The sequence below is a fragment of the Rhamphochromis sp. 'chilingali' genome, assembly GCF_963969265.1.
Source record: "Rhamphochromis sp. 'chilingali' genome assembly, chromosome: 21".
Classification (NCBI taxonomy): domain Eukaryota; kingdom Metazoa; phylum Chordata; class Actinopteri; order Cichliformes; family Cichlidae; genus Rhamphochromis; species Rhamphochromis sp. 'chilingali'.
In genome coordinates, this window is record NC_137949.1 from 7,194,645 (window position 1) to 7,205,033 (window position 10,389).

At 39.2% G+C, this 10,389-nt stretch overlaps 1 protein-coding gene across 3 annotated transcripts; it reads left to right on the top strand.

The window, feature by feature from the left end:
* The first annotated feature begins 330 nt into the window (after positions 1-330).
* Positions 331-8,191, top strand: LOC308389490 (uncharacterized protein). Of its 3 annotated transcripts, none has more exons than XM_080870940.1 (11): positions 331-478; positions 1,580-1,874; positions 2,494-2,578; positions 4,052-4,156; positions 4,474-4,574; positions 4,684-4,785; positions 4,959-5,085; positions 5,176-5,280; positions 5,383-5,538; positions 5,664-5,785; positions 6,651-8,191. In XM_080870940.1, the coding sequence occupies exons 1-11, from the start codon at positions 391-393 to the stop codon at positions 6,790-6,792; spliced, it is 1,428 nt and encodes a 475-aa protein (XP_080727066.1). In that variant the 5' UTR covers positions 331-390; the 3' UTR covers positions 6,793-8,191. The 3 variants fall into 3 exon arrangements, with proteins under 3 accessions (XP_080727066.1, XP_080727068.1, XP_080727067.1); XM_080870942.1 differs by having other exon boundaries at positions 5,386-5,538; XM_080870941.1 differs by having other exon boundaries at positions 2,497-2,578.
* The last annotated feature ends 2,198 nt before the right edge of the window (positions 8,192-10,389 follow it).

Genomic DNA, 10,389 nt, shown 5'->3' on the forward strand with positions numbered 1-10,389 from the left:
GTGGGACTCGTTTTACACTGTAGTACAACGACTCATTCAGCAATGTGTAACCACAGTGTTCACACTTTAACCCCCCAAAGCGATATATTATTTAAATGTTAGGATGTTTTCACAAATTTCACAAAAGTTAGGACAACAGGCTTTCTTCGGCGAGTTGTAGGTATTATTGTTGTTATTATTATTACACATTGCATCATTGCTGTTAGGATGATGTCAAATGATGCAGAAACGAAAGCATTTTGTACAGTCGCAGTGATGCTACGGGAAAATCCCTTCGACTGCTTTATAAGCTCCACACCACACAGCGCTGCCAGGAGTGCATTACTGAAACGTGACACTGCATGTGTTCAAGCATCGTCTTTGCTAAAAGAGCGAGCAGTTAAAGTCGATATGAAGAAGATTTTCAGCAGAAAGAAGAAGATTCGGATGAGTGAGGGCAAGAAACCCTTAATAGAAAATAACAACAACATACAAGACGGTAAGAGCGCTTTACTATTATTACTGTGGGAATCCTTCATCTGTATAGTTTATATGTAGCAAGGAATAATAACTGGAATCATCCACGGACTGGCTATTTTATATTTGTTTGAAATAATTGCTATTTATTGATTGATTGTTACTGATAGGCCATTAACTCAGAAATAAAAACTAGTTTAACACACGAGCAGCACAAGCTGTTGCTGAAGCGGCAACAAAGTAACGTTGCAATATTTGCATATCAGCGCAGCTTAGCCTCAGGTATGCAGGGTATTCCCAAACAAACCAGAACAAATATGTCCCAACATGCATTCCCAAGTTAATATCGATAAGTGTCGAGGCTTCCAAGTGCACACTTAAATTTCATCATAAGTGCTGGTTTTACTTCCTCCTATCCGAAAACAAAGCGAATTTTATGTTTGGATATGATTAAGTGAAAAAACATGCACTGTAGCCAGAAACTAGCCACAAGCTACAAGTGGAATGTCAAGATTAAAGGAAGTAGACAATAAGACTCATAACCAATGGCATCAGGTGACTATCACCAATGTTAACACTCTCGAGGCAGGCGTTGCCGATTTGCGACAGTTAAAAACTAACAACCTGATTACCCCACATAAATATTTTATGAGTTTTTTTTTTTACTCAGAAGTACCACTGCAGGACTTGGTTGTGCATCAGCAACAAAAAACTTAATTTGAGCCTGAGAGGGTTAAAACTGACACCTATTAGTCCTTCTCAAAGGGACCAACTCAGTGGTAGACACTGTTGTCTTGATGGAAAAGAAAATCACCTGAGCTCAAATGGAAAGAGCATCAGGAGTAAGGATGAGCTTGATAAATTGCTTAGTCTCTGGCACTTCATTCATTCACAATTACATCACCCAGGCTTTTAGAAGCTGGCAAACTCTGACAGGCTCATTGTCACATATCTTGGCCGAGTCACAGCAAGAATTTTACCTTACCTCGTCTGACACGGCGCCCCTTTTTATCAGAAAAAAAATAAAATAAAATATAACCCCTTCATTTGGCTTGGATCAAGTCAAAACATGAAACAAATGTAGAGTTCACATGTTTGTTTGTTCTTTCTGGCTCTTTCATAGGACATGACTGTGCAGGTCATGAGTATGAGAACCCTTTGGCCCAGAACTCCTTTAACTCTGCAGAGGAGCAATCCATGCAGAGACAACAAAGCAGCTCACTTATGGATCTCATTCAGTGTCTTGGGGTGTCCTCTGAAAGCCTTTACAACCTCATAGAGGCTAATTTGGGACAACAGAGTGTCATTGCTTGGTCCAACCCTCAGACATTCAATATCCTGAACAAAATGCTCCAGGAGATCAAATCTGTCAAGCAATGCCTGCAACTGATGGACTGGGTCCAACATAAATATCTGAGGTATTTATGTGCCAGCTTACCTTTTTTTGTTTAACTAGCCACATCAGCTCAGTGCTGTTGTGTGCATTTGTACCTTTAAATATAGATTTGGTGAAGATCAAACCAATGACGCACTTGGATGTTAAGCTGGTTGTTGGGCGTGTCTTCCAGCCCAGATGCCAGAATATGCAAATGAGCATTTTGAATGGTCAGTAAGACCTAAGTAACTATATAACAACCAATCTAGTCACCATTCACATACATCTATGAAAACTAGCGTTCAAATTTATAGTTAAGCACAAAAGGTAAGAAAAAATATGAACTATGATCATCACGTCTAGAGCTCTCGGATTAATTCAGTGTGTTATTTCTGTTTTATGTGTTTAAAATTTAAGCATAAATACAGAGATTTGCTATAAAATCCTGGCATATAGCAAACTGGTTCAGTCTGCTTTTATTCATTGTTATTCACAATATCTTCAACCTGTTATTTCAAAAACAGGGAATTAAAATGTTAAAGCAGGTTTCATCATATCAATAGGGAATTAGGATTGAAAGCATTTGTCTCTTGTCTGAATGTTAGCTGTTAACACATGCTGGTGCTCACTTCTGATGTGGGTATTTTCTGGTACTTTCCAAGCAGGGAGGTGCTTTTTAGTTCAGACCAAAAGCTGTTCTGTGAATGGAAAGACAAGGCAAAGGAGAAGCTGCTTCAAAGTGTGCAGGTAAGAATACCAATATAACTTATCATACATTTTATGAGCCAGACAATCTTTGGTGACACACACACACACACACACACACACACACACACACACACACACACACACACACACACACACACACACACACACACACACACACACACACACACACACACACACTGATATCATTCAAGGTTGTTTTCTACACAGCCTCTGTGTAGTTAGGTGTGTCTTTACAAATACTATTTGTTTTTTTTGTTTTTTTTAAAAATACCCAAATATCAGGTATATTCAATATAAGCATCAGCATTAAGCATAATTAACCATCAGCAAAATCACAAATAAATTATGATTTTGTGTTTTTCCAAGTCTTGTTCAAAAACATGTATAATCATGTGTTGGTGACACATTTCTAATGCTTCACATTCCTGACACTATTATGCCAAGGTCAAAGCTAGATCATGTCTACAGACACAAAATCAAAACCTTTTCACTACACAAATCACATTTCTCATTTAACATATTGACCCAACTTGTATTTTGAGTTATGTTTGATTAAAAATAATGATGATTAGCAAACGCACACAAACTCTGTTTCCGGATGTTTAGCCTTTTCTCAGATGTAGTGAGAGGTAAGCCAGTGGGACTTCAGTCTCTATCTGTCCCACCTCTCTCAACACTTCTCACGCAGAGGTTGTTATTGTGTGCCAGTGTAAACCACAGCTGTGGGACCAAGTTATTTCCTGGAAGTGTAACACTTTCCCCACAATCCCTTTGGTGGCAGTGTTGCTCTTTGGTTTGAAAGGTGTGATCAACCTCAGGCCTTAACCAGATCAAAGAACAGATGCATAGAAGTAGTTGAGAAAAAAAAAAGCCACAATCTCAGCCCCTGTTCACAAGTAGACTGGCTCATGATCGCCATATAAATGAACTGGAAATGAAAATGTTTCTAAACGCAGTATTTGCATTACTTCATTGAGTCTTCTTTGAATATGAGTTAGTAAGCAAAGTGGTTTATACATTTTAAGTATCTGTAGGAGTCATGCAGGTACTAAAAGTGCTCAAAGTTGACTTGACTTTCTGAAACTTCAGCCCAATCAGATGTCACAAGAAGAAAAGGAACAGAAACACTGTTACAATCATCTGTAAGAAAAACAGGCCAGACAGTAATCTGATATCAACAGCCTGCTGGGAGAAAGTGTCACTCAGTAAGTCTGTCAGATTCCTCAATGACACATTTAAATGAAAGCAACAACGTCCATCCTCTCAGCAGTACAAATGTACAAAATAGAAACCAAACTACTCTGAACCAAAATGGCCACTAGAGTTAACCTCAACTGACATGAGCAAAATTGGCCTCAGGGCTCACTTCATTAAAAATATGCAAAGTTACATTTCTAATTTGGGACATGGTGTTTCCCTGGTAGACTCTCAGATTGTATGCCTGATAGAAAGTAAGCTTACAGTCTACTTCTGTGTCGTTTTTGTCCACAGAAAGAGATCAGAGAGTCCCTGGACAAAATCCTGCAGAATGAGACCGGCATAGCTCCAAACTGCATAGAAGAAGATTATGTTAAACTTTATGTGGACACTATCCAGGTAGGAAAAATGCTCTTCAGCAGGAGCGTCAGATGAGTTTTATATCATAGGTCACATACAGGGCACTTTTTGTCAGTCTAATGAAGTTTATGCATTTAGTCCATGAGTTAGCTGAAAATACAATGTTAACAGTATGTCTCAGTTTTTCTGCATGACAGAGAAATGCTGTTGTAGTAAATGACAGGAATGCTAAAAGTTTTCTGTGAAATTATAGAAAATGTTCTGGTAGATCATTGCAAAGAAAGTTTATTTGAAATTTCTGTTGTAAATAGTGAAAAACTGTTAGTGACCTATCATATCATTTGTCCCTCTTGAAGTGTATTAATGCCGTACCCAGAGAAGCACAAAAACTCCTTCCAGAACTGCACGATGAAGTGCAAGAAATTTGTTTCCAAGAGTTTCGAACATTTGTCAAGAGGTGAGTCTTTATCTTTTCTTCAGAAATAGGTGATTCATCACGTCTGAGATTTTGAGATTTGATGAAACTCATGTTTTTTTTTTCACTGTGTATTCTCTTTGGTTTGTAGGTACAGTGAAGAGCAGTATGTCGATCTTAAAAAATGGGCACAAACTGACAACCCAGAAACAATACACTTCCTCAAAACACTGAAAACATGTAAGGAACTCAGGTGAGTGGTTTCTGTGTTTCTGTGGCAAATGTTAATTCAGTTTCTTTGAGCCCTATAATTGAATCAAAATACTTATTCACCACTGGATATCTACTTGAAGGCTTAACATGCTGTAGAACATGATGATCAAAGCTGATGCCTGTTTTATAAATATTTTATGCTGTTTCTTTCAGGAAGTATGCTCAGACGATTGGTACGGGAGTCACACCTTCTCTTGTCAAAGAAACTGTGGAAACACTGGAGAACCTGGAGCAGTCTACTTTAACATTCCTGATGGAAATTATAACTGTTATTGCAGAGGTATCTATCCATCCTAACCACAGATTAAAAAATATATATATATAGGTAAATATATTTTCTTCTATTAATACGACATTTTCTGTCCGGCAGAACCACTTTAAAGATTTCTTCAGATCGGGCAGCAACTTGAACCACTTTGTTTACCGTGTTTACAGTCACTTCCCCACACTGCCCTATGTTATGGATGAGAAAAATGTAAGAAAATTCCCAGATGTCAAATATACACAAATTTACCTGTAGTTGTTTTTTTAAACCGATTCAGTCAAACTGCATTCATGTTGTCTTTATGTGTCTCAGGAGGTGGTGGATGAGGCCTATAAGATCATCGCCCGCACTTATGTCGAACATCTTATAACAAACAAGCAGAGAACCCTGAAGGGCCGATGGGCTCCTAATATTGGTGAACAAATACATGAAGATGCAAACCATCTTCACAAGAGCATTTCACTCTTGGTGAGATCAACAAGTTGCAAACAGTCTGCTTATTGTTATGTGAATGACGTTTTACCAAAAGAGCAACTGGAAAAAAATCTTAACCTTGACATGCATTCCTGTCATACTTTTTTGTGATTTATCAGGCTCCCGGTGTCCACGAGTGGCGCAAGATGATGCTGGGCATCCAAGAGGTGTTGGACTGCACATCCATTGATGCACTGAAGATAATAATGGCACGTCTACAGCAGGACTATTTCAGAAAGAGGTAAAATGATCTCTTACCTGTATCAATACAAACATGTTTACACACCTTCTCAGTAAAGGCCTCAGCCTCTCGCTGATAGGAAAGAGGGTGCTGCATCGATAGCCTCCTTCTGACTGCTCTGACCAGCAGATTTCTGTAGTTTCCTTCAGAGACACAGACTTATTTTCAAACTGTAGTGCAATTTGACACATGCTGGAAATGTAAGTCAAAGTACGCTTCTTCCATGTTATGAGCAAACTATGGGCAACCACAGCAATCTGCTTGCAACCAAAGCAATTGCAAGGACAGGAAGCAACATCCCTGACCAACTGGTTGTGAAACCCATTTTCACCAAGAGACCATGGGATCACTAAGAGCCCTAAGGATTTTTCTTGATATGACTATTTCACTGCTGTAAAACAAATGTAAATATAACTATAGATCATAATTAGGAGCTTCCATAGATAACCTATTTGATCGAGCAGTCAACAGTCTCATTGCTACACTCCCCTTGAAAATGCACACAAATTTGTGCTTCATTCAGTCGTTTTTAGTAACGTCTTACCAGCTTGCACGTGTAAAACACACTTCCCCAGCAGAGCAGCTATATTCTCAATTCGTCAAACATCCCTCATGTCTATTTTCTGGATGCAAACACTTGGCACAAAACAGTTGTGCGCAGTTTAGCTCATCCTTCCAGATGACAGTGTGCAAAGAGGTCATCAAGGAAAACATCTTTTCTAGATGCCTTATTTTATACTTTTAATCTTGTAAATATTGTTCTTCGCTGTATAAAAGAAAAGAAAAACTCTTTTAAATGAATAGACCTGTCTAACAGAATAATTTATGTGTCACTAACTCTGTGGGGTTTCTTCTTTGACTACAGTGAGGACTTCAAGTTCCTGAACAAGTTGCTGAAGTGGAAGGGTCTTTCTAATGGCGATGTCAACGAGGTGCTGGACGCTCTTCCCGGCAGTGAATCCAGACCTATTTGCAGGTCCTGTTTCTCCTGCCTTACCTGCTGGTGACGGCTTAGTTGGGCAACACGGGATGAAGCGCAACAAAAAGATCAATGCTGATTGTTACATGTTTGTTTATGAAACATAAAAAAGACAGCAGGTGGAGTTTGGCTGCGGGAGCATTATAAGCTGTGCAATTTCAAATGGCACAAAAAAGTTTTGGTGAAAGAGCTTTTTAGTGACATTTAGTAGCAGCAAAATGTGTGTTTTTTACTCTTACTCTGTATTACAGTAAACAACAGTAATGGTTGTTTATGTACTTGAATTTGCTTTGTTTACTGAAGTTAGTGAAAGAAATGTTTAGATCATGTTTTTAAAAAATATTTTAATATTTATTACATTTTATTTATGAAGGTACAAACATACATTTCTACAGAGTGAGGCGATTTAAAAGCCCACCTATTATTCCGTTATCTACACTGAGACTGCTCCTGCCTTGTTAATAAACATGCAAAACCTCATTGTCTGATAATGAAGCACAAGCTCCTGGGATTATTTCTACTGCCTAGCAAGCTGTAATATTACAAATTCCATTAAAAATTCTCAAAAAAGGCGACAAATGCTCACACACAGGTCCCGTTTAATGACCCGAAGTAGCAGATGAGTCAGATGAGCATGAGCTGCCTGTGTAAGTCATCACTGCCCCCTGATGGGGACTCACTTCCCCAGCCTGAACTGCAATTTTTGCCACTTCAGCTTTGGCCTCATTTTTCTGCTGTTGACAACTACTTACAACACACACACACACACTTCCTAAACTGCTAATTTTGAACAAGAAAAACAAGGAATAATTAAAAATAGATATGATGAGTGTAAAAATATAACACAGGCTGAATGCAACACAGTTGCTACAGTCCAGGCTGTGAAGTAAAGTTACCACAAAGCTGTAAGAGTGTGCATGTGCAGGTTAATGGAACAGTGAAGGCATAACTGCAGCTGTGTTATTCCCTTAAATGAAAGTGTTGCTTAGATGTAATCTTTGGGCATCTAGAAAAATTGTAGCTTTCTTTCAGTTGTAACCTTTGACCCTGGCTTCTCTGACAGACAGGATGGAAAAACAATATGCCAGGAAATACCTGAGTCTGTTGCTAGAAAGCCATGATCCATAGAGTAAGCAGTCAGCAGACTAGTTGATAGGTTCCTGTAGCGTCTCAAATGTGGCTTATACTGTTTCCAGGACATGGGAATGTATGGTTTTGATGCAGTTTCTTTGTTCTATTTCTGTTGAAGAAACCTGACTTTTGTTGTCCTTAGTAATTCTGAATTTTCTTTGAACTGTGTACTGTTCTTCAGATTATGTGCCTTCTACACAAAATCTCAACGTTCTGAAATTGCTTTAATCTTTACCTGCTACTTTGCGTGAACCTCCTCCATCAGCTCTGGTTTATGGTTTTACGTTTTAAGCCTCTCTGTTCAATGACTTTTCTTCGTGAAAGAAATGATTCTGTACATTCCCACGATCGTTCTGTTGCTAAAGACTGACTGTGATGAATAAACTTCAATTTAAAAACAAATGGCAGTATAGTCTTTGCGCCACCAGCAAACACCACTAGATGGAGACCAACATCACCATAGTAAAATGAGACTTGCTTCGCAGAGCTGGTCCCATGTTGTAGTTTTCATAGGGAGAAAAATCTGACGAATCTTTAGACAAAACAAACAGTAAGTTTATTATGTTTTGTAACACTATGGATATTTAAAGCCATGTGTATACTGTCCATGCATGCATACAGGTCCAGATTCAGAGATGATGACAGACAGGAACATGGACAGGTGATGAAGGATATCGGGCTATATTTGTCATGGTCCTGGGTCGTTGACCCAGCGTTTTGTGTTTATTCTGATTTGTATTAGTTTAGGGGTTAACCTGAAGTTTGGTGTATTGTCAGCCCTACCTGTGTCTGTCCTTGGTGCTCTGTTCATGTCCCCGTGTTGTGTTGTACATCAGTCTGTTTCCTGTTTTATTTTGAAGGCTCGTGTTCTGGATTTCCTGTTCTGTTCTGAAGGTCTGTGTCTGTTGTTATTGTGTTCAGCTTGTCTCCTCCGGTCCCCATGTGTATTAGGTTCAGCTGTTCTTCCCTCCTGTGTGTGATTACCTGATTACCTTGTGTGTGTGTATTTAGTGGGTGTCGGTCTGTGTTCGTTGTCGGCTCGTCTGCATTCATCCGTGTGTATCTGCGTTAATCTGCATTCCTCTGTGTTTCTTGGTATCCTGTTCCTTAGTCTGCGTCTCTCTGCTCCGCTCTCCGTTCTGTAGATTTCAGGTTTGCTCTTTAGTTCTCCCAGTTTAGGTTTGTCATTACTCATGCTTCATTGCCTGTTTTTGCCACTGCCACCGTGTAAATAAACTTCACTCGTATCATCAGTTTGCTGCATTTTGGGTCCTCCTTTTCCTCCACTCCACACGGCTCACTCCGCCAGCCGTGACAATATTATTAATCAAACCCTAAATTTCAAGCAAACTTATTTCACTTTGTCATTATTGGATAGTGTGTGTAGAATTCATCCATTTTGGAATAAGGCTGTAGTGTGACGAAATCATAAGGCTGTGAATACTTTCCAGATGTGCTGCAGTGTAACAGTGCCAGAACTCACAGGCAGAGAGGGGCAGATTAGCAAGAAGAAAAGAGAAGACCACAAAAAAAGGAGGGAAAGATTAAGAAATAAGTAAAGCATAACAGGTCATCTTCTTACTGAGTGTCAACCATCATACCTGATCATCTACATCACCTGCAAAGGCGAGATCTGAAGCTTCTATTTCGGCATCTTACAGCACGAACTGCTGTGGACCAAGGCTGTTGTCCCAGGCCGTAACAGGCTTCAGAGTATATTGACCCATGCAGGTTCCTGCTTTATTTTCATGGGGGAAAAAAAAAAATCCCCCCTCGCTCTTCTATTTTTTCAAAAATCTTGCCCTTTTAACAGAAAAAGTTAAAAGGTCAAAAGATATTGATAAAAACAACAAACTGTCAGACTGTGGAGGTCAGAGTGTCATAGCAGGAAAGCACCATGGAGTTTCTTATCAGCCTGGTTATTCCCAGTCCAATTCATCACTAGATCCTTTAATGAGTTCGCTTTCCTTTACTCCCTCTGCCTCTCATTGGGAAATTTTTTACTGTGACCTCCTCCCCCCTGACTAGGCGACATCCCACGTCCTGCAGTTATGACACACTTTCAGGACAAAAGCCGCATTTTGAAAATAGTTTCCTTCAAGACATGCTCCCCCAGCTCATTAGCTACAAGTATATAAACAATGACTAAATAAACTGGGATTCATTGAGCGTGCCAATGATTTCCCAGAATTGTTCAAAGCTGCTGGAGACACGGAAGAGCAATTCCTCTCTGGGTGGATGAGTATTGTTAATACTCCCTTGATGAACGGCTCATTAAATATAATCTTTAAAGCCATGTAACCTTGGACTTCACAGGATTTCTTAAAAGACTTCCTCAAAGATCCATGGGTTTCATGCAAGATAATTTCTTAGAAATATCAGATGATTCCTTATATGATTCAATAAATAAACCTCTAAGAAGGAGAGTTGTAGATTTACACAAGCTGGGAAGATCTTTTAGAACCATTTCTGAACTATTAATGGCTAACTTCCC

Bases quoted from the DNA above. Each gene is read 5' to 3' on its own strand.
- LOC308389490 (XM_080870940.1), top strand. From the start codon at position 391: ATGAAGAAGATTTTCAGCAGAAAGAAGAAGATTCGGATGAGTGAGGGC. The intron at 479-1,579 runs GTAAGAGCGCTT...GCTCTTTCATAG, and splicing joins TAACAACAACATACAAGACG to GACATGACTGTGCAGGTCAT. The intron at 2,579-4,051 runs GTAAGAATACCA...TTTTGTCCACAG, and splicing joins AGCTGCTTCAAAGTGTGCAG to AAAGAGATCAGAGAGTCCCT.